We start from the raw sequence: 24,227 nt of genomic DNA, 5'->3' as shown, positions 1-24,227 counted from the left end.
TCCTCAAAAACTGTTTTGTTCTTAATATATTAAGGTTATCGTAAACTCCTCTGCCAGTACTAACGCAAAACCTCTTTCCAGACCTAGTCCACTGCACAAACGAGCCGAACGTCTCCATACCACAGCTGGCCAACCTCCTGGTGGAGAGGACACAGAACACAAACTGGGTGGTGGTGTATAAAGCGCTGATTACAGTACATCATCTGCTCGCGTATGGGAACGAGGTAAGAGATCCTTTAGAATTGAAAACCGTTATTTTAACTGGATGTTTGAGGGAACGTAGTCACAGAAAACATTGTATTGTGAACTACTGACTATTTTTCCGCAGTGATCATTTTCGCAAATAAGAATGTCTGTACCACCATCAAGACAACAAGTCTCTCAGACCACGCCCACCGTTGGTTCTGGTGAAAAGATCGTTAATGTGGATATAGGTATATTATTTGCCCGGGTAGATTTTAGATACACACAAGATACATATTCAAATTTTTAGAACTAAAATTTAAAACCAAAAATCACTTTTATTCGTTCAGCTATATATCCTTGACTTATTACTTGACTTTATTTTATCTACTAAATAGATACAGTTATAAGTGATGGTCTAAATAGACTTGATGAACAAGTAGTGTTTACGAATCGATAAATATATTCGCGTTCACGAAGATCAAGTGGAATTAAAGGGATTATGAATTAGATCGACATTGTAGTAGGGATTACTATCGCGAATAGAGTAAATGAAATGAATTTTTATTGGATATCAGGTACCTTACTTACTTTGTTTATCTATATAGTACTAGCTTTCCGCCCGCGGCTTCGCCCGCGTTTTCAAAGCAAAACCCGTTCCCGTAGGATTTCCGGGATAAAACCTATCCTTGTTCTTTCTCGGGTATCAAAATATCTCTATACCACATTTCATGCAAATTGGTTCAGTAGTTAAGGCGTGATTGAGTAACAGACAGACAGACAGAGTTACTTTCGCATTTATAATATTAGTAATTAGTATGGATTATTTGTTTACTGTATACTTTTGTTTATCTATAGTGCCAAACAAATAACATAAAGGTCAATAATTTGGGTACATCAACACCAGCAATTATTATGGGAGCGAATTCCAAAAAAACTATGTCCGTTTATTTCTTGATTACATTAGTCGCCTTCTTGTATACTCGTTAGTATTCCATAGAAATACCCATATATATACGTGTCACCTAACGACTTTTATGAAAGGATTGTCTCGTAGTATCATTTATTGGACATGTTATTTTAACTTAGTTGTATGACTCATTCCGCAACTATGGCGCTTATGGGAATTTTAAGTTTTATCAATTAATAGTCTAGACGCCTTTTTTCTTTGTGTTTAATGTTGGTAAAGGTTTCCCGTGATTATATTAATTGTATTTTTGATATATTTTATTTTCTATTAATATATTTTTGATATAGGAAGACTAGGATAAAAAAAAGTTCCTGATGTTTTTATGTCTATAAAACACTTTGTTGCAAAGCAATAAATTGACATAAAAAATGTAATAGGATGTTCTGCTTTTATTAATTGCTTAATTAAAAAATCAATTATGCAAATAAGTTGCATAAATGCTCCGATTGCAATTATCTTGTAGATTATCTAGAACTCGTATTGCATTACGCATCAAATCTATACTAATATGAAAGACTGATTAGTTTGTTTGTTTGAATGCGTTATCCCAGTAACAAATCGTTCTAATTGAGAAATTATTTTTGTTTTGCGTACCTAGTACATTTTATCGAAGGCTATCCTTTCTAGTCTCTGTCTCTTCTTCACGTCGAAACGACTGAACCGAATTCGATGAAATTGGTACAAAGACAGTTTGACACCTGAGAAAGAATGTAGGATAGGTTTTATATTGGAAATCCAACGGGAACGGGATCTATGCGGGTTTTCCTCTAACTACTCAGGCGAAGCCACGAGTGGGAAGCTAGTATAGGCTATATTATAAAATCACGCTACGACTGCTAGGCGCGAAGAATCAATGAGAAATGTTGCAGAAATATTCCCTTTGAAAGCAGACGAACTTGCGTGTCACAAATAGTCACTTAATATATCCGAGTATGGTTGCAATAGCTGTATTGGATATTGGACCCGGCAAAAATAGCGCTTCTTTATTGACACAAGTGGCTTTGATCGTATTATTTCTGTATCGTTCGCGTTTGTTGTTTGAGTGTGTGTATGTGTACGTGGATGGTAGATGAAAAGGATTGGAAGATGTGGTTTGTGTGGAAGGAAAGTTTTTAAATTATGATTGACTTGGTTTAGTGAATAGTTAGTGATTGCTTTAACTCTATCTTCTGTTTAGGATTTTTATGTGTGATGTTTTTTTGTTAACGATTGTCACATCACAAAGTTAATCTTATCGGCTGTTTATTTGCCTTTTTGAGAGTCATTTAATATTAAAAAGGCTGGCTTTAATTTTACTTACAATAAAAAAAAAGTAACTTAGATGATTGGACTGATATTATTTACCGAAAAATACACTTTGTATTAAGTAAGTCTAATCAATCGGCAATCTATAGAACCTTATTGGGATGCAAGTTTTAATTGTGACGTCGTATTTTATATTGTATTCCCATTTTTTTGTTTAATTGTTAGTATTTTACATTTTAAGGAGACTTATAAGAGTTAAATAAACGACATTGTTTCTCCATGAAAGAGTTGTTCTATTAGGCCTCCCCCACATTGGGCGTAGGCCGAGCGTACGCGTTTCCTGAGCGTGCTGCCGGCGTCGGCGCGGCGCGGACGTCGCGTCAGCGCGCCGTCTGTGGGGCGCGGGCTACGCGTTGTCCAGCGCCGCGCGGGCGCTGCGTGAACGCCGCGCAGACGCCGCGCTTACGTCGCGTTCCATGGGCGTTCGGCCGCCCGTGCCCCCCGCACACATTCCATGAGTGCGAGGGGCACGGCGCGGGCGGCCGAGTGCTTTAGACGCGACGTCGCGTCGGCGCGGCGCTTGCGCAGCGCTTGCATAGCGTTCGATGGCGCGACGCCCGCGCCCCACAGACGGCGCGCTGACGCGACGTCCGCGCCGCGCCGACGCCGGCAGCACGCTCAGGAAACGCGTACGCTCGGCCTACGCCCAATGTGGGGGAGGCCTTAGGTACGCGCGCCGCTGCGTGTCAAGCAATAATTAGTCACATAGAGAAATATAGGAAAGGGAACTATATTTTCTATCACCAAAATTTATATTTGTCATCAAGTTGTATCACCTAATAAATAGATCTATCACCACGAAATATTTTCGTTCTCAGATAAACAAAAATTGTTCTCAGGTATGAATTATCAAATTAATGTTAATATATGTGTAAAATAAGAGATCGATAACCAATAAAATTATATTGCATTACATGAATATAAACTTCGTTCTTATAATAATAGTTTTGTTACTTAAATAATAGCTCTGTGCTCAGAATGGTAGATCTGTCACCAAATAAATCGATTATCGATCCCTGACTGCGACTCCTTTTTATTTGATATTTTGTCACCAATACAGTAGTAACATTTTATTTCGTTCAGATATTAAATTAATAGTATTCGTTACCAATTTAATACATCAATTTATAATTTTAATGAAAAAATGATCAAAGGGGCGGAGACAAATTGGCACGCTTTAAAAATTGACCAATGATGACCAAATGATTATTCAGTGGTTATTATTTTTAAGAATAAATATTGATTATTTTAACTTTAATTAAGTGTTTTATCTACTATTCTTCTGGCCATAAGCCAGCTATTTTAAACCAGCGCTGATTGTTCAGTGGTAATTATTTTAAACAATAAATATTGATTATTTTGACTTTAATTGTTTTATTTACTACTCTGCTAAAATTTTTATTTAAATATAATTTATACCTACTACCAGTGGAAATTTAGAACCTTGGGAGTCTAGTTAAGTAGCAGAATCTTTTGGTTGAAACGATGATGACAACCCTAATTTTTTATTTGAACTTAATGCAATTTTCTAGTAACTTAATATGATTTATTGGTGATCTCTTTAAATTAGTTTGCTTAAATACTTATTAGGACACACCTATTATAATACATACAAAAACATTTATTTGGTACTAGACCTTATATCTCAGGATTTTAGGTGATTTATTGTGGAACTGATTTTGCATTGTTTGGTGACTACAATTTGGTGACAGATCTACTATTTTGAGTACAAACCCTATTATTTAAGAAACACAAAACTAATTAAATTGGTGATAGCTTAAATGATACCCTATAGGAAATATTATGGATAAATTAATTGCTTCATTAAAAAAATACACATAATATCGTCTGCTAAAAGGGACTCGGAAGTGTTAACGTAAACTTTCCTCTTAAATTGAGAAGTAAACAAATTTTGGAGATCAAAGTGTAAGAAACCTTTTGTAAAAGCGTTAATTATTACACAAAGACAAAGAAGATAAAAAGGATGGGAGTATAGTGAAGTGACCTGTTAGGTAGGTACTATGGTTAGTGGCCTTGTACATTACGGCATAAGGTATAGGTTCGGTCTCAACTGGTGGAAAATATTCGATACATTTTGTGTAAAAGCTCACGCTCCAATAGACGCTACATAACGTTTTAATAAAGTTAAGTGAAGTATATTATAAATAATATAATTAATACGGGAAGACATGATAACGTTAAAAATTTCCCAGGAAAAAATGTAATCGTAATTTCACTCAAATTAATACGATCTGCCGTCTGCGTAACTTTATCAAATTGCTCAACCAGAAAATTAGATTTCCATATAATATGCGTACATGTTATAAAATGTTTACTTACTATGTAGGAATTCTCTCGTCAGTTTATTCAGATGAATATTAAATTAATAAGCGTTTGTATCTATACTAATATTATAAAGAGGAAAAGTTTGTAAGTATGTATGTAAGTATGTATGTATGTATGTATGGTTTTCACGCAAAAACTACTGGACCGATTTCAAAAATTCTTTCACCATTAGAAAGCTGCATCTTTACTGAGCAACATAGGCTATATTGCATTTTCAAAAAAATTAGAGATCCTTACCAAAAATGCAATAATGTAACCCAAGGTGTAAAAAAATCCTCAATAAAACTTCTGTCATCGCGTGCGCTGCGGAATCTATTGAAGATAGAACAAAAAAATGTTCTACAGTATTATAGAATGGATCAATATCTACAAGAAAGTCCGCGATACCATATGTCCATCTTCAGTAGTTATGTTACTACAACAACTTTTTTACGTTTTCAAAGTAAATAGAAGTGCCGACAGTAATCAAACCATGTTATCCATACACATATATTAATCCTTATCCCATTAAATGATGTTTTATTATAGACTGTTTCAATACCAGCAAAATACTTTTTAAATGAAAAGAATTGGATATTCCATTCAAAAGATATAACGAATTTAAAAGTGTCAATCTACAGAAAATAGTAGGTATACTGTTCGAGCAGGCCGTAGTGCGGGGGTCACGGAGGAATTCTACCAATATGCGTCTTGACGGAACACAGTGGGGTTTTGGTCGGTAGGAATCCGACATAACCCACGGCCCCTCCCCTGGAGGCCGTGGGTATCTATGAAAGATTTCCCCACTAAAACAAAAAAAAAAAAAGGCCGTAGTGCGGGACGGGGTAAAGGTGATTTTCATGTCCGACCTATAGTAGACTTTTCACTGTAAAGATATCGCTATCTATGCGGGTGAAACCGCAGGGCATTGCTAGTTTCTTATATAATAGAAACATTGTTGAGAGTCGTTACTCAAGTGGAACTTCAAAAGTTCATGTTTTCTTCAATAAACTTTTTTGTTAAAATATTTTCCCGTTGTTTATACTCTTATTTAATTTTTAAGCTTGCGTGTATATATTTCAGGTTATTAAGGGTAAAATATGGTTTTAAAATATACAAACGTAACTGGAAAAAATATTCTTAGTTAGGTTTTTCTGTAAGCATTTTTAAGTTATGCTAAGTTACGCTTTTGTTACTAATGGATACTATAGTTACACAAATACACATCGTAATCGAATTAATAATTGGAACCAATTGAAAATTCAAAGCATTTTCTATAATTCTCAATGAAAATAAATTGCTTATCATAACGAACAATATTGGTATGAAATAACGTGTCCATAATAAAATGTCGTAATACATTTCTACCCTTGAGCTAAACAAATCTCAAAAGTACGGGGTCGAGAGCAATGAATTTCGCGTTTCGATTAAAACCCCAAATGGATCTATTGAATAAAATATGTCACGTAGAAATGATAAACCAGAAGTGACCTAGTTTCGTCTTGTGAGTGTACAGTCGCGTGGAAAATTGTTTTTGTACTATAACTGAATACTATAAAGTTTGGTTGAGTTTTCTGTAACATGTCTTAATTTTAAAGTTGAAATAACACATGGTGTATAATAAAAATTAATAAAAGGCAGTTTTATAACGATGATATGATACTTTTTTATTTACTTAGGTATCTTATGAATCGATGATTTTTTTCTTAACATAATATTATGTGTATATCTCCATGACGTAAATAATTTATGGTGCTTGGAAAATTCCGGGTGTAACGTAGGGATTCCCAATTTTTGTGTTGTCTGCTTCTTATAGATTAAATATATTATAATGACGTAAATAAATTATGAATTTACTTCATTTACTCCATTTATAACGATGCAAGCCCGGTTTCAGGATTTTTAAATTGTTGACCAGTCAAGAGTTTTAAGAAAATATTCTCCGTTTGTTTTTGGTCGATTTAACTATGCTGTATAATACTAAACAGTTAATTAACACATTTGAAGGCAGCGCGTTCTTGAAAAATAATGTAAAAAATGGCTTACATTATACGCATAGCGCACCTCGTCATCGTTTGTCTTTGTATGCAAAATTCTCACATAATCATAAAAACTCAATGAGAGGTTATTTCCTGTTACTAAGCTGCTATGAAATGATTGTAGCCAAGATTCCTTTGATCTACATATTATTAAGGTTCTTTTACTTATCTATACTAATATTATAAAGCTGAAGAGTTTGTTTGTTTGAACGCGCTAATCTCGGGAACTACTGGTCCGATTTGAAAAATTCTTTCGGTGTTAGATAGCCCATTTATCGAGGAAGGTTATAGGCTATATATCATCACGCTACGACCAACAGGGGTGGAGCCACGGGGGTGAAACCGCGCGGAGCAGCTAGTAAACTATACATCTATTCAGGAGTAAAAGAAATGTATATTCTTAAAATTTGTGATACCTATGGTTTATAATTATCTTTGCCTGCTTTTTTTTTAATAAACAGTATGGCCAATTTGGCTGGTGTTTCAGCAACAACTTGAGCAACCTAACACTATGTTCAGTGGTTAACCTTTAGTAACAACTGATGTAACCGACTATCGGTGGCCTCGATCAGTTTGTCATACGTACAGTTTCATAATACTTACCAGATCTTTAGCTCCGTTTGCTAAGGATCTGGTAATTTGCGAAGAGTGGAGGAAAAACTTTGTGGTTAATTTTTCTTTTTTTTTTGTTGTATAAACGGCCACGTTTTAGATGGGATGTTTGTGTATGTCTAGATATAAATTTGTATGCGTGATTAACATTATATTTTAATTTGCAAAATATGTATTTGCTCAACTTTTGGCTTCTATACAGGTATTTTTATAAACAAATTTTATGCTGAGTCATGTGGATAGTCTTAAAGATTTTTCGGCTTTGTTTATTATTATTTATTTATAGGTTTGCTGTTGTTGATAATTATATTTAGGATAATAGGAATATAAATGTTAACCATATTATATTGAGAATATAATATAGGATAATAAATACCGTACGACTGTTTAGAATTGTGAGGGATTGCGTTTATCGATACAGAGAATAATAAAAGGCTTTTGTATGAAGGGTGTGTGGGTTGGAATTGCTACTAGCAATTATATCTTGATTTATATTGGTTTATTCATATGTATTGCATAAAATAATTCATTGTTTCTTTGTTATTTAATCTTTTGTTTATATTTCAACATCTTATGAAGAATTATCGTGACCTTCCATATACTATTCAAAAAATTGATTTCAATATCCAATTTTTTAACGATTTTCTCATATATTATTTTTCTTTTTTTCAGAGGTTCACGCAATATTTAGCGTCGAGTAATTCGACGTTTCAACTAAGTAATTTCTTAGATAAGAGCGGGGTGCAAGGTATGTATTTTTAAATTAATTCTGTTATAATATTTAATACTAATATATATACATACTAGCTTTGTATTTAATAATGTTGCAAATAAAATGTCCTAAAAGCCAACGTTAAGTAGGTTATGAAATAAAAGAATTTATTATTAAATATTAAATTCTAATTTAGCGTTGATACTGTGAACGGAGATAAAGGTTTTTAGCTACATATAAAACTAATTTGATACAAATATATACAATAACGTTATAATTATATGCATTAAAATAACTACTAAATATGTATGATATTGAATATAGTTTCGATAGAGCAAAAATTAAAAAAAATATATATAGAACGTATCTCTTAGCTAACTCTGTTTGTTATTCTCAAGCTGACTTTGTTCATTTCTTTGATGTGAAAGAAGTTATGTGTAACAGAACATGTGCTTTTGATGTCAGTTTTAAAGTGTAGGACGAACATCGGTACAGTTCTGTTTATTAAAATTGTTAGGTTTGTCATAGTGCTTTGTAGGTATAGGTTATTTACATAAAACATTTTTAACATAATATTTAAAATATCATTCATTTAGGTACCTACTATTTATATATGTTGCGTTTTGCGGACTGTGTTTAATCGCAGAAAAGGAGACGTAAACTTATAACTCCCTTTGTTTTTCTTTAAATTATTAAGGAACATATCAATATTGTAAGACGATACAGGAGTGAGGACAATGTATTTGTCTAGTTGAGTTATATTGGTATTAGCAAACCACTTACGCACGTCAACTGGTCTTGATTGATTGTCTACACCTTTTATATTTATTGTGTGCGTAATAAATCACTTCATAGAGCTGTGATAGAGAAGATATTTCGATTGAGCCATCAAAAATACATATAACCTCTGAAATTCTCTAGAAATAACTTCGGAGAATAATATTAAATGGCCCTATGATCAAATCCTGAGTTCAGAGAGGAAAAAAATATATTTTTTTTTAAACCGGAATTTCGACATTTCATATTACTAGCAATATTACGACTCTTTCGCACTATTATTAGACTTTATATTACCGATATAAAACATACAATTTTGACCATAACTAACTAAAATTACATGTTAACAAGATACACTATGTACGACATCTGGTATACGCGAATATGTAGGTAGGTAATGAAGTGAGAAATTGAATTTGATAAGCCGACGCGTACGCAGGTACGTAGGTATATTTTGGTCGCGCACACGTTTTACAATTGTGACGTAATATATTACGTATTTTATTATAGCTATAGCGTCATTAAGTGCAGTTGCCAAGTTTGAGGTGCGTTACTCAACCTAGGATCGATGTCTTTGAGCGTATAGTGAGATAACTTGAGATTGCAGGACATGGTCTTTTGGTAGGTTCATGTTCGATAAGAAAGGGAGGAATAGATGGTCAAATGTGAATGTAAAGGTTAAAAACATTGACCGTCTTATTAATGTACTAGCGATCCGCCCCGGGCTTCGCCCGTGGTACATATTTCGCAATAAAAGGTAGCCTATGTTCTTTCTCAGGGTCTAAAGATTATCTGGGCCAAATTTCATCAAAATCGGTCCACTAGTTTATGCGTGAAACCCTTACATACATACATACATATAAACCTTTCTTCTTTATAATATTAGTATAGATTGAGTTGTATAATAGGACTGTTACGTCAATGTAACAAATTGCTATTTAAAATTAAAAGCTGATATTTAATTCCAATCATAACTTTATTCCGTCGTCCCGTGTATGCATAAACATATCTCAAAGTCTATAAATGTTGGGTAATCGCCGAACAGGCCCAAAATACAGACACATAAATCTCCTTACGAAACTAAGATAATTTGGCAATACATATTATCTTTCGTGGGGGTAATTCTAAAACAAATTAAACCGTCTTATTAGTACGATGTAGGCGGGGGGTGAACACTGAACACGCACCCCTAAATTGCGCTGAATGACCCAGATGTTACAGGCGTTTTGGCCGCGTCTCCAGCCGACTTATAACTTAGTTGGGAATATAGAACGGTTGGCCCATTTCAAGGAAATTAGCTTTTTGGAGCGTCATATTTTATCTTTTAATATTCGCTTGTCATGCCTCGCAGAATATCGTCCTATTCAGTAAAATATGTTACCGTGGTTATCAAAGCAAATGGTTGTGATAGGTCGAATGCGAGCTACAGATAACTAAACATAAACTAGTTCTTTCAGGTCAATTATTAGTATAAAGCCTCTATTTTCCCAAAAAAAGTAAGACAAATCACAAAGCTAGTTAAAAATGTATGAAGAGAAGTTGATATTCGTTGCAATAAGTTAACTAGAGATTCTAATAGGCGCCTTAGGTCTTGGATCAATAAGTCTAAGAGGATATTAGAGCTTTCTAGCATTCGAGAGGAGTAATTAATCTTTGTATTACCGTCTCTAGTGATAGTGATAGGTATGTTTGTACCCTTCTATAAATTTATATTGTAAAAATAAAATTACAAAAAAGATTTCGATTCGTTTCAGCATATGATTGAATTGGTTAAAATTAATACGTTTCTGGTAAAATAATATTAAGAAATAGATAAGAGATATATTTTGGGGTCGGGTAAAACTATTTATTATGGCCTACTAGCGGTCCGCCCCGGCTTCGCCCGTGGTACATAATATTTACGTTTTCTCTACATAAGAACCATCCTCGTACTTCAAGGAATGTAATAAAAAAAGAATTATCGAAATCGGTTCAGCCGTTCTCGAGTTATGCGCTTACCAACACATTTTGCGATTCATTTTTATATATAAGAGAAGAAGATTAAGATCACTGTATAAGCATTAAGCAAATTATAACTGTTTCGGTACTTTTTTAATTGTCTTTAATTATACTTCAGTCCATATAAGAAAAAGACCATCAGAATTTTAAAAGTTTCCATTTAAAAATTTATTAATTGACGACGAGTAGGTACAGGATTTATATAACAGAATTTAATAAAACATTCTCCCAAAACCGTATTGGTAATTGGCTAATATGAATCTAATATCTATGTATAGCATAAATTGTTAAAAGTTCAGACGCATAATATTCTGCCAATATCACATTGATAATTGGCTACATATATTACACACATCTATGTATACCATGCATTGTTAAAAGTTCCGTAAACGAAGTAAAGTTGGGTTATGTGTGGTTATGTCGACCGTAAAAGTTCAACGACACGCTGACCTTAGTGCTCGCGACAATATTCGAGTTACTGCATTGATCCTTATAGCATTGTTTGAACTGGAGCAACTGAGATGAACTGCGGTTTTATAATTGGTTGATTCCGTGTTTCTTGTTTAGTTTGATACTGATATTGAATGCTAGTTACCAACGCTTAGAGAAATACATGGTTACACTGACCTTAGCTTGGTCGCGACAATATTCGAGTTACTGCATTGATCCTTATTCATTGTTTGAACTGGAGCAGCTGAGATGAACTGCGGTTTTATATAATCGGATGATTCCGTGTTTCTTGTATAGGGATATACAATGCTGACATTAGTAATGCTCGGTGGACGGATGGTTAAACATTGTAGAGCCTTATTTTGGTATCGATTTATCGAATAAGGGAGAGTTATATGAAGTTCTTACGTTTAAAATTAATATAGAAAGGGGAAACATCATAATAGAATTAAAACTTGTGTTCACTATCGGGTGCTTTTTGTAGGAATATTTTTTAAACTTGATTTATTTTAACCAATTGGTTTTTGTACATTTTATAAGTAAATAAATCTATCACGAGACAGTATCGCAAATTTTGTTACGATATGTTTAATTAAATTGAATAATATGTGACTTAAGAAATATACAACATAGAATTAATATTTATAAGCAATAACCAGTTTTGTACGTGTAACGATAGAAAAATCTCAGTTATACACATTGAAATAGGGTCAGCTATGTGTCACTTCAATGCGGTACAAGCGTTGAAAAATCTTATTTATTGTATTCTATTTGATCCATTGAAATGTTACATTTTTTAGGCCTGACCATAGAAATCTAAATAACAAGACACTAGAAGTCGTAAGCGTGCGTGACCTTGTCGCCACTCAGGTGATTTGCACATCACCAGTGCATTCGTCACTGTTCAGTTGCTCTGGAGACGTATGAGTGTATACATGGTGTGTTTCAGCAATTCCCATTGCGGATATTCTTCCACAAGTTGTAATTATACTTATAAAGGAATAATATTTCATCGGAAAATATTTTTTTTTAGAAATAATGCCGTTTTTCCTTAAAATTATAGAATATTTACAAGTATTACGAGTGTCACCATAGTAATCGAAATAACAATGAATGACACAGTCGACCATTCTTATTATCACGTTTGTTCGTATTGGAGCAAAAAGTCTCATATACTTAGGGATGTTATTCTAAAATAAACCGTAAATTCGTGCGTTAGGATACATATTCAAAAGCTTAATTTAATAGATAAGTTAGTTTTCACTAAAATCAAGCTGTCCAATAAAAGGCATAGTTTACTTGTGTGTACTGTTTAGCTTTCGGTTTGAATGTGTTGATTTTGGCGACAGCGGTTTTCATACGAATTATGACATTACAGCACTTCTATGTGTCTTGTTATTTAGATTTCTATGGGCCTGACCTTGAGTTTTTTAGAGGACGCAATTTTATTTTTTTGATGTGTAGGGGGGGTCAGTGTGAAGCTAAAACCAAGTTTGTGGGGTCGCCACCCTTGTCCCATGGCCGCCATCTTGAAAATAGCGGTTGAAATGGTTTTAACGATATATCTCTTAAACTATTTATCTGATAATAAAACAATTTTAACATTATTTGTTGCAAATCAAATTCTCTACAACTTTGATTCAGTAACTTTTTGTCGTAGAACTATAAATAAAAAAGTTATAAGCGAAAATGTTCAGAAATTAGAGCTATTTATATTTTTCAATAAAACTTTTTTTTATCATTTTACGAAGAAATGATATAAGACTATTTTTGTAGATTGTTTTTCGAGGAACAACTTTTATATACAACATTTTTTCATTACGTCAATAGCTAAGGTTTTACAGCGCTCAGAAGTTTGTGGGGTCGCCCACAAACTTGGTGATAGCTTCACACTGACCCCCCCTACACATCAAAAAAATAAAATTGCGTCCTCTAAAAAATGCGACCCCAAATGTAACTTTTCAATGGACCAATTGTATTTATTATAATTAAAGTGAAACTTTTATTACATCGTCTCAAACTTTTTGGTCTGTGTAGCGCATGTCGCGTGTATCGCGGCTGCCGAGTAGGTATACCTACTCGGCAGCCGACCGTCACGCGACATGCGCTACACAAAGCAGTGTTCGGAACCGTTCGAACAGTTTCACTTTTACCGTGGTTTCATAAAACCACACAACATTTTTTTTCATAGTAAAATAAACGTTTTCCGTATACAGAGGAAGTGTATAAAGGTAACACACACTTCACATGAAAACTTACGGTCTTGTATGTTGTTGTTTATTTTAGTAACTATCGGAATAATTACAACAATGTTTCCTGGTAGAACTACTAGGAACTACAATATCATATTAGGTTAACTTTTTTTCCCTATAAGAACTTGTAGACACGGTATTACCATTAGAGCATTAAAGTTGGTTTAATGCTCTAAGTCTAAGGTATTACCACAAAACAATTTAAACACAGTCTAACTTTAAATCAGGGATATGTCACTTCAATAGTTGTCTGTGTGAAATACGACAAAACCAGATCAAAGAGAACCCATGCTTAAAAATAAACCCTGTCTAAAGTTTTTTGTGGTTACGGAATTAGTAGAAACTAAATAATACAAAAATTTGCCTAAAACTCAGATCTTATTAAAGCAATTAAACCAATTGTAATGCAATAACCTACAATGCAGTTAATGACCCCAATGTTCTCGAACTCTCGACCTACGGCAACAATCCCAGTCCATTACCGCTTACTCGCTAATATTACGTGGACGACCTTTGACACGAATTCAAGAGATGGTGCAGTGTTCGCAATGCATTGTATCCGTAACACGTGTCTCTCTAAATCCGTTGTTTTATATTCGATTTAGTTTTTAAAATTACGTAGGTAGTTAAAAAAAACGAAGTATAGAAGAAAGAGGGTAAAATAAGTTGGTGGTCGCATTTAATTGGCACTGTATCCGTTCCGCCCGGGCTGACCGAGGTTAAAAACGAAATAGAATATAGCTTATGTTACCTACTTCGTAATGAATGTAGCTTTCTATTAGTGAAAAAATCGTTAAAATCTGTCCCGTACTTTTGGAGACAACGAAACGAAAAACAAAAAAAAACTTTCCTCTCTATAAAATTAGTGAAGATTTTTTTTATAACGATGGTAGGTCATTTACGTCAAGTAAACAGGAAATGGAAGAAAATAAAGTAAGGAAACTTAAGAATCGCATATAGGAGTAGGATAATAATTTATAAAGCTTTGTCTCATTGTTGGTTAAAGCGCAGTCATTTGCCCTTTTTAAATAAATAAATAATAAATATTATAGGACATTATTACACAAATCGACCTAGTCCCACAGTAAGCTCAATTAAGGCTTGTGTTGTGGGTACTAGGCGACGATAAACATAATATTTGATAAATACACATATAGATAATAACACCCAGACCCAAGAACAAATAATTGAGTTCATCACACAAATATTTGCCCTGACCGGGAATCGAACCCGAAATCATGTATATCGTGGGAAACAGTGGACTAGATGTCCGACTATATCTATCGGAATCCTACTATCGCGATCTACAAATCGAGATTGCCCTTTCGTAATAGGTTCCTGTTAAAATTTCTAAAAAAATAATATTCGGATTTTCGGAAATAATGACTAAATAAAATCTATTTATTACAAGTAAATAATAACATAATCCTTAAACTTATTTATGAAAATTAAAAGACCATGTATATTTTTATAAACCGTTGGTTTATCTCATCTAATAACTTCTGAACTTTATATTCAGAATAAATATGTTAATCTATAAATTATTACTAACGTGACTAAGTTCCTGCGGTAAGATCGCATAAAGTCATTTAAAACCGATGTTTATTATTTTAATAACAACTATAAATAGAGCCATGCTCCCATAGATTGCCCACTTGGCTGATAATAGACATTTTATTTGCAACATTATTGAATTATTATCGTAGTAATAACAAAAACATAATTGTCCTTTTAACTGTGTTGATAATGATTCATTGATCCGTCAAATCGACGTACAATTATAAAATTAAGTTTATCGTAATTATGTTTTATCGGAGGTCTTATCGTGTGTGGAAACCAGTAATTAAAGCATTAAAAATATTGAAAATTGACAACGTGACGACCTTTGTCCGGTTTCAATATTATTTTTACAAAGCTGATTGTATTTTTTATTTATAGTTTCACTTTACCTTTCAAATGAAGGTAGACCTAGAAACTAATTGGGTTCTACATCGTACGAGTGTGTCAAAATATCTAGCCGATACTAAAATCTTGCATCATTTAGATCAATTCTTAATAATGTTTGAGCAAAATATTTATTTCCTTGATCATTTACTGTAACTCATTGTTTTTTATTACGAAGTGTCTAGTCGTCCGCTAAACGGATGAATAAAATAAATTAGTCGTCCGATTACCGGATGAATAAAATAATTTAATCGTCCGATTACCGGATGAATAAAATAATTTAATCGTCCGATTATTCGGATTAATAGATAACCTTTTAACACTAAAGCTAGTTGGTTGGTCTAAAGCAAAGGGGGCGCAGGACTTAGAAAATTTTTGATGGAGTTGGTGTCATTATAACACCTATTTATTATTGTTTTATCGTAAAGATTACGCTAATATAAGCATGTTTTATAGGAATAACTTTTCTCTAAAATCAAAAATGGCCGAGATATTCGCCCTTAATTCGTTAGGTTAGGTTTAGGTTAGGTTAGCCTTTAGGTTAGGTTAGGTTAGGTTTCTTAAAAAAAAAACTACACAGAAATAGGAGACCCGCGAAGCGGGGCTCCATCGACGCGCAAAAAAAAATTAAGTTTAGGTTAGGTTAGCCGTTAGGTTAGGTTAGGTTAGGTTTCTTAAAAAAAAAACTACACAGAAATAGGAGCCCCGCGAAGCGGGGCTCCGTCGACGCGCAAAAAAAAATCAAATACCAACGTGTGCCCTCCTCCCCCCACAAAAAACCTATAATACGTGCGGCAGTTCTCTAAAGAAACCCCGATAACCTAACTATATAGATAAACTAGCGGTCCGCCCCGGCTTCGCCCGTGGTACATATTTACGTTTTCTCTACATAAAAACCATCCTCGTACTTCAAGGAATATAATAAAAAAAGAATTATCGAAATCGGTTCAGCCGTTCTCGAGTTATGCGCTTACCAACACATTTTGCGATTCATTTTTATATATAAGAAGATAGATGTTATCGGACGATTAAATTATTTTATTCATCCGGTAATCGGACGACTAATTTATTTTATTCATCCGTTTAGCGGACGACTAGCTTTGTCCTTTTTATTATCTGAAAAAAGTATTACACCCACAGACTATATCTCTGGCATGTTGTCTATTTCTCGCCTAATCAAAACTTGTTTATAAATATCTTTATCTGAAAGCATAAGCGCACTCGTCTCAAAATAATATCTTGTATAAAATGCGCGCATGTTGAGGTGACCTTATTTATTATATCACAATAGATTATAATACATTCAACGACTAGAAATACAGGTAAGGCCACTTAACTGCATATAATAACACGTAAAATACGATAACTTGTTTCACCAAAATATTACGTCTATGCAACCGCTCTATAAGATAAGATTTATTGAATGACGAATGTATAATACTGGTTTCCGAGCACGAATGCATACAATTTTAGGTTATTGTAAAAGTGGCATTATTGTTGATTCATATTGGAGATATGTTATACATAAATTAATGGAGTTAATAAGCAATTTCTTCTTTAAATACCGTAATTGATTGCAATGATTCGGATGATTACTTGCAAATATATTGCTACGATATAGGAAATTATACAATTTTAACGTAGTTAACTCACTTGTTATTTAACAACATTTATTACCACCAAAGAAAGGTAGTTATGTGTTTAGCTCCCCAACCATGAAAAAATAATTTTTCTGATTTTTTTCCTCCTGTTACGTTCATGTGAAAGAAATAAGAACGCTTTTAATAAGGGATAATCTATACGAATTCTGTTAAATTAAATACACTCAAATACACTCAAAATACACACCATTTCGAGCTGTTAAAACTACCTTTACGTTAGGGTAAGGGTCGGAAAAACATTGCAATTTGTACGATTCAGAAAAAGGGTTGCAATAAATCACTTCCCTAAAATATGTTTTCCCCATAGCCAAACTGCAATATGAATCAACCGCTGTCCGCTACACACCACACACTTACTATAAAACTGTTCTAACTATGAATTCTAATTTCCCCTGGCTTTCGGGAAGGCGCCGCCGGTGCCAGAATCGGTGAGTCGAAACTGCGGCTTGTGTGTTGTTCACTCGCAAATAAACACGCTTCTCTGGTGCATTAGGCATACTCATTGCACGTGATGCACACGCACCTCGATGTTCTTGCTTTGGTTTTGTTTCTGTTTGCCATTTTGAAGTATCATGTTCCACTTTAACGACGATGTCTATAGCGTAGTGAAAGATAGAGAAGATTTTTTATGATGGAAATCAATTAACTTGAAAGAGAGTTTATGAGAGTATTAAGAGAGTTATGGAAAAGATGGAAATGCTTTGCTGGGAGGGAGAGAAATCAATTAATTCAAAGAAAAGCTCCCACTCATCTATTGTTTTGACTTATTATAGGGTAGTTGTATAAAATCACGTAATACCTCATTGTGATGAAGTTTCTCACGTCATAACAAATACAAATTGGACATTACAGTAGTATTTCTTCGTATTGTTCTAAGAGCTTCTATCGTGCGAATTTTGCCCGCGACCACCTTGACCCAAGTGGATAATCAACTGAGATTTCGTTTTCATGTTATATACGTTATGTAAGATAACGTTAATAAATATGAGTGGGATAAATATAGAGACTATAGGCCTATGCTTGCTTGTTCGTGTGATGTTTTGTGTTGTTTCGCAGTTGAAGAACATTTTGCTGAAATTTTGTGCTATTCAATGTTCAATGTCGGTTTGGAGATAGATATAAAAAGAATTTCATATTTCATAATGAAAAAAAAAAATCAACCGTGATTGAGATGACTGAACTTAAACAGAGTATTATGATATAGGATCTTTAGTTAAATTATTGATAGATGTTAAATATACTACACTTCTAGGTGTGTATGTGTTAGCAGTTTCAATTCTCGGATATTCGGTCGCGAGAAAAACTGATGTTGAAGAATTGGGTTAGACCTTTTAAGTCATCTAGAATAGCTTTTAATACATTTTTAACACGTTCAGTACATTTCATAGGTACCATTCAGTTTTGTTCCGATATAAAATAGACTTTATGTTGATTGAATAGAGTCCTTATTCGTAAATCGTGTAGAATATAATTCATAACATGGATTACATTGCCGCTTACCTTCGTACAGGTCAGCAAATTGCACCGTAGATTAGATTTGCACGTTATGCACTTTTCATGTAAATATTGGGTAGTTTTTGATGGCATTCTAAAATATTGAGCCAGTTCATGAGCACCTAATAATTATTTTGACTTTAAGAAGGAACAGTTTCTGTGTAAACTTTAATTAGATGCAGAGGTTTTCATTATGATCACAAAAGTAAAAACCCATGTGTGAAAAAATACATATTTTTCACTTTTTTCAAAAATAAAGGTCTGTTGCATGTTAGACTAAATAGGATCAGAAAAAGACCATCTATAGAAGCCATAGTTTAAAATATAAAGAACTTCATTATCACTTCCCAATGGGTACCACAATTTCAATGTTACATGTTTCTCCAAGTCCTTGGTCATCTCTCATACCATTTTGAATGTTCAGGCTATGATATGTCACCGTTCATACGGCGGTACGCCAAATACCTCAACGAGAAGGCACTATCCTACAGGACTGTCGCCTTCGACTTCTGCAAGGTTAAGAGGGGGTGAGTTTAGTCTTACATTTATTATTTGATGAGTTTCTGTTAGGAATACTGTTACCACGTTAAAAAGTGTAATATAAAGATAAATTGTTCTGCTTTCTGTTTCATGTTTACAAATGAGTAAGACTACAATAGGGCATTCACCTATTATGAGCAAAACAATCCTATTGACCTTTCTAGGGCCTTTTTCAATATTTTTCTCTTTTAAAAACGTATAGGATCTTAAAATGATTCAGGACAACTGATTTAGTCATATTTTTCAAAATTTATGCAAAATAGTCTAAATACCCCAAAACCTACCATTTCAGCAAAGAGGAAGGCTCCCTCCGCATGATGAATGCAGACGAGCTGCTCAAAACCTTACCAGTGCTGCAGGCTCAGCTGGACGCATTGCTTGAGTTCGATTGCACAGCCAACGACCTGACCAACGGCGTCATCAACATGTGCTTCATGTTGCTGTTCAGAGATCTCATTAGGTAAGTGTGGTGTGGGTGATTCTTGTTTCAGGATATTGTTGGCAGGAGAAATGGGTCAATTTTAGGTAAATTAATTGATTTGCAGGTCGTGTATTAATCGTGCTTCAAATAATTCTTAACTTTTTCGTGTTTATTGTTTTGTGTATTTAAGTTTAAATTTGTTTGTATTTTTTGTAAAACATAACATTTCAAGTTAATTTTCTTATGGACCAGATTTTTTTGCATATCAAAGTATTTTTTGTCCTTAGTAATTTAGATCATTCTTGTTATGATAATCGGATACCATTAAGTTATCCTTGTTACCATAAACTGTGATAAAAATTTAATTCGTTTGCAGATTATTCGCGTGCTACAACGACGGTATAATCAACTTGTTGGAGAAATACTTCGACATGAACAAGAAGAACTGCCGCGAGGCTCTCGACCTCTATAAGAAATTCCTGATTAGGATGGATAGAGTTGGAGAGTTCTTGAAAGTAAGTTATGCTAATTTTTCAGTGCTTTTTAAGCTATTGCATAGCTTCTATCGCGGGCCTTGAGCGCGGAGACCGAATCGAGAAATTCCGTAACGAAAAAACCTCACGCTCCCCACTCCGACGGGCGCGGAGGTGTGGCTTGAAGGCATGCTATGCAATAGCTTTACCGCGGCAGTTCCCGAGTGCCACACGTCTTTTTTTGTAGTTGACTTTATGAAGACCAGGGATTTATATTTCCATTTGTATGTGTCATTTTAAGTAAGCTCATATATTATAATGGATATGAGGGAATGAATTATTGATATTGAATAGCCACACATATTGATCGAGAAAAAAATAGCAATTCGTTTGTTTAATAATTGGTTTACACTGGTGGAATTTGTCTTTAAACTTTGACGTACTTCTGAAAAAAGAAGCACTTATGTTCAAACTAGCTTCCGCCCACGACTTTGTACGTGGATCCCCATTTTTCCCCGTTCCCGCAAGAATTTCGGGAAATCCTATCTTAGCGGATGCCTACGTCCTAACATCTACCTGCATGCCAAATTTCAGCCCGATACGTCCAGAGGTTTGGGCTGTGCGTTGATAGATCACTATATCAGTCACCTTTGAGTTTTATGTATATATAGATTGAGTATTATATTTTTAACAAAATATTTTCTTATTCGCTCTAGGTGGCAGAAAACGTGGGTATAGACAAGGGTGATATCCCCGACTTGACTCGCGCTCCGAGCAGCCTGCTCGACGCGCTCGAGGGACATCTCGCAACGCTTGAAGGCAAGCGGGGATCCGCTGCTAATACGCCCACTCAGACCGCCAGGTGAGAAACAACGTATATTTACAGCAGCTCTAACAACCACAACAAAAATGACGAAACTAGCAATAAAACTAACAACAATGATGCAACTAACAACTATACTAAAAGCAACGAAGAATCTCTTTACTCGTTACGGAACATCGCCCTTGTTAAGCCAGCCTTTTTTAACTATACTAAATTTTTTTGAAGTGAAATTTCTCTTGGCGCGTTGAGAGTAAAATTTCAAGGTCGCATCATGGCAATCCCGTCACTTGATGGAGTAAGGCGATGATTTTGGTATCTTTAAATCTTGCCAAAGTAGTTTCACTTCTGACGCGTGTGCTCGGCACAAATGCTCTTTGTTTTCTTGCTCCCTCTAAATAAGTGGGAGAAAGAGTTTAAGCTTTACACCAAATTGAGGTTATAAAAATATATTACCAATCGTTTTTTTTTCGAATTGCAGCGCGCAAAAGAACGTAGCGAACGTGATGGGCGCTCTATCGTCGACGTCATCATCGTTCGGAAACGCAGCTGCCGCGGGTCGGATCGACTCGCACGCGAACGGATCGCTGCTCATCGACGACTCGCTGCGGCAGCAGGCGTTGGCTGAGGAAGAGGCCGCTATGAACCAGTACAAGGTGGGTACGGGAGAAAAAAAAAGACGTGTGGCACTCGGGGACTGCCGCGGTAAAGCTATTACATGCTATGTCTTCAAGCCACACCTCCGCGCCCGTCCCCGTGGGGAGTGTGACGTTTTTTCGTTACGGAATTTCTCGATTCGGTCCCCGCGCTCAAGGCTCGCGATAGAAGCTATGCAATAGCTTAATAAGATAACATATTATTGTAAAATGTCTTAGAGACGTAAATTCCTGTGTTTTATTCGAGATCATCAGGTGATAAACAGAAATTATAAAAACATTGCTCGATGGTAAGTAACAATAATGTATATTATAGTAAAAGTTGGACTAGTAGCAGGCCGGTATTAAATTGTTCTAAAATATAATGAAATAGTGCTTTCGTCGTCAAAAACTTAATGAGATTAAATAATAGCATTGCAGGATTATATATAGAATCCGTGAAAAAATAAATAATAATTAAACTATTTATATAAAATAAAGTCGCATTACTTACACTATTTATAACTCAAGAAGAGCTGAAATAATTTGGCTTAAAACTTGTTGGGAGCTTAGAACCGGGAGAAGGACAGAATACTTTTATCCCTAAAATTTTGAAATAAAGTAACAAACCGAGGAGCCGAGAAAAGACAATTTAATTTATATTGAATAAATAGAAAAATTGCACGACACAATCCTATTATCACAATAACGTAGTACAAATTCTCATAGGGCACAAATTGGCACAAATCCACAGGTCCACTTATACCAAGGCGAGGGGCTCACTGGCGAGGAGGACGTCACACAAATATATGAGTTATTTGTAAGGAAATTTAAGTATTTCGCTCTTGTTGGGTCCGTTTGGGTCTCATGAGCTTTTTATGTTCGGGCATATTGTTATTGTTAAAAGTTTAAGTTTGTGAGGGTATTTGTCAGTCTGTTCATAAATTACTTGGAATACCTACGGGTGTGATGTTTTGAATGTGTTCACTTCATTAAGGTAATTTGATAGGATTTTGTTTATTGTGATGTCATTTCAAGCATATGCAGGGTTGTCATTGTCATTTTATGTCTTGTGCGAATTAAATCGGGTTAAAAATCATTATGGGAACCACGATATTTATTGCGCGAAAGTTTGTGTCATTCATTGGTGAATCATGTGTCATTTGTGTATTTATGTCGTTGATGTCCAGATCCGTCGTAAAATGTTTAGCTTAAAATTAGTTTTTTGTATGTAAACTTCGTTTTTTGCCTAAAAAATTATTCAAGATTGTGGGATTATAAATAGTAGGGGAGGCCAAGAGGGGATTTTGGGATTTACTCGAGCGCGTCAGATTACTATAAGGGACGGTACCTTAGCTATTCATTAGTACCTCTAGTCAATATGAGCAGTTATGGTTGGTGGGTGCGCTCAGGGGCCCAGCTGGAAAATTTGAATAATCCATAATTCCCTAAGGTTGAGCTCGAATCGTCAGATTAGCGAAATGGGGACTTCTTATATTGTAATTAACCCCCCCATATATTAATCTGACGCGCTCGAATAATATTACTTTAATTTTTTACCCTTTCTTCATAGCGATTAAATCGCCACTTAAATCGTCAGATTAACGTATACTTTTTTCAGTGACGTCCTGGAGCATGCAAAATATCAATATCTAACGCGCTTGAGTATTTCCAAGCCAATTTTTTTCTTTTTTAAATTTAAAAAAAATCAAAAAACCCTTCCCCACCGCTAAAAGTGAAAACATTATAGGACCTTTTTTTCTCGCTATGGTCTAATCTACCAATTCTAATAGGTTCCCGTGACGCTCGAGTAAATCCACATTTAGCATCCTGGGCTCCCCTACTAAAACATATGTATTGCTTGTAAGGCATATCATGGGACTTGTATATGCTTATCTGTTTGGATCTTATGTGCAATAACGTAACATTTGATTGCAACAAGGGATGTTATCATTACTTGATCATGAAGTATTTATTAATTATCACGAATCCTGCCCTTCAGAATTAAGTTCACTTTCCCTTAGTTCCTTTTAAAGTAAAGTATCTATTACCTTTCTTACCATCTATTTTATTTTGTTAATAACGCGACCTACCTCCCTACAGAATAAAGTTCAAAATCCCATCTCCCTAAAACGCACCATCTCGAACCACCAGGTCAATTACATTATCGACCTACACTCTTTCAAAATAAAGACGAAATTCCCATATCCATATCAACATTCCACAAGAAAAAGGCACAATAACATGCTATAAATACAATATCGACCATAACTCTTACAAAATCGACCTACACTCTTTAAAAATAAAGACGAAATTCCCATCTCCATATCAATATTCCACCAGAAAAACGCACAACATACTATAAATACAATATCGACCATAACTTACAGAATAAAGTCCAATCGCCAACGAACTCAGCGAACAACCCGTTCCTGTCCACCCAGCCGCAGACGCAGACGCAGAACATCGTCGACCTGTTCGGTCCGACGCCGTCTGACACTACGAGCACGGCGAGCAAGGCGTCTGACGATCTGTTGTCGCTCGGCAACCCGTTCGCTGACATGTTTGGAGGTAAGTGTAGGATAAATAAGAATAAAATAAAAATCGGGTATTTGA

The 24,227-nt window shown here is 34.8% G+C and overlaps 1 protein-coding gene across 5 annotated transcripts in view; it reads left to right on the top strand.

Annotated features, from left to right (window-relative positions):
- LOC149899832 (phosphatidylinositol-binding clathrin assembly protein LAP-like) overlaps window positions 1-24,227 on the top strand; it is a 38,842-nt gene that overhangs the window by 5,692 nt on the left and 8,923 nt on the right. For 4 of the 5 annotated variants that reach the window (XM_090113878.1, XM_090113875.1, XM_090113873.1 and 1 more), the window contains exons 2-10: window positions 82-224; window positions 8,107-8,182; window positions 17,636-17,656; window positions 19,147-19,249; window positions 19,555-19,722; window positions 20,060-20,198; window positions 20,873-21,018; window positions 21,458-21,632; window positions 24,002-24,182. In XM_090113878.1, coding sequence (XP_089970004.1) covers window positions 82-224; window positions 8,107-8,182; window positions 17,636-17,656; window positions 19,147-19,249; window positions 19,555-19,722; window positions 20,060-20,198; window positions 20,873-21,018; window positions 21,458-21,632; window positions 24,002-24,182 — 1,152 coding nt within the window. The remainder of the gene's footprint in view (window positions 1-81; window positions 225-8,106; window positions 8,183-17,635; window positions 17,657-19,146; window positions 19,250-19,554; window positions 19,723-20,059; window positions 20,199-20,872; window positions 21,019-21,457; window positions 21,633-24,001; window positions 24,183-24,227) is intronic. The other variant, XM_090113874.1, reaches the window with a different exon arrangement.

The sequence above is a fragment of the Colias eurytheme genome, chromosome 20 (genome assembly GCF_061535395.1).
Source record: "Colias eurytheme isolate Ceu_HAF_F1 chromosome 20, ilColEury1 Martin Lab GWU primary, whole genome shotgun sequence".
Lineage (NCBI taxonomy): Eukaryota > Metazoa > Arthropoda > Insecta > Lepidoptera > Pieridae > Colias > Colias eurytheme.
This window is presented reverse-complemented; position numbering and strand designations above follow the sequence as displayed.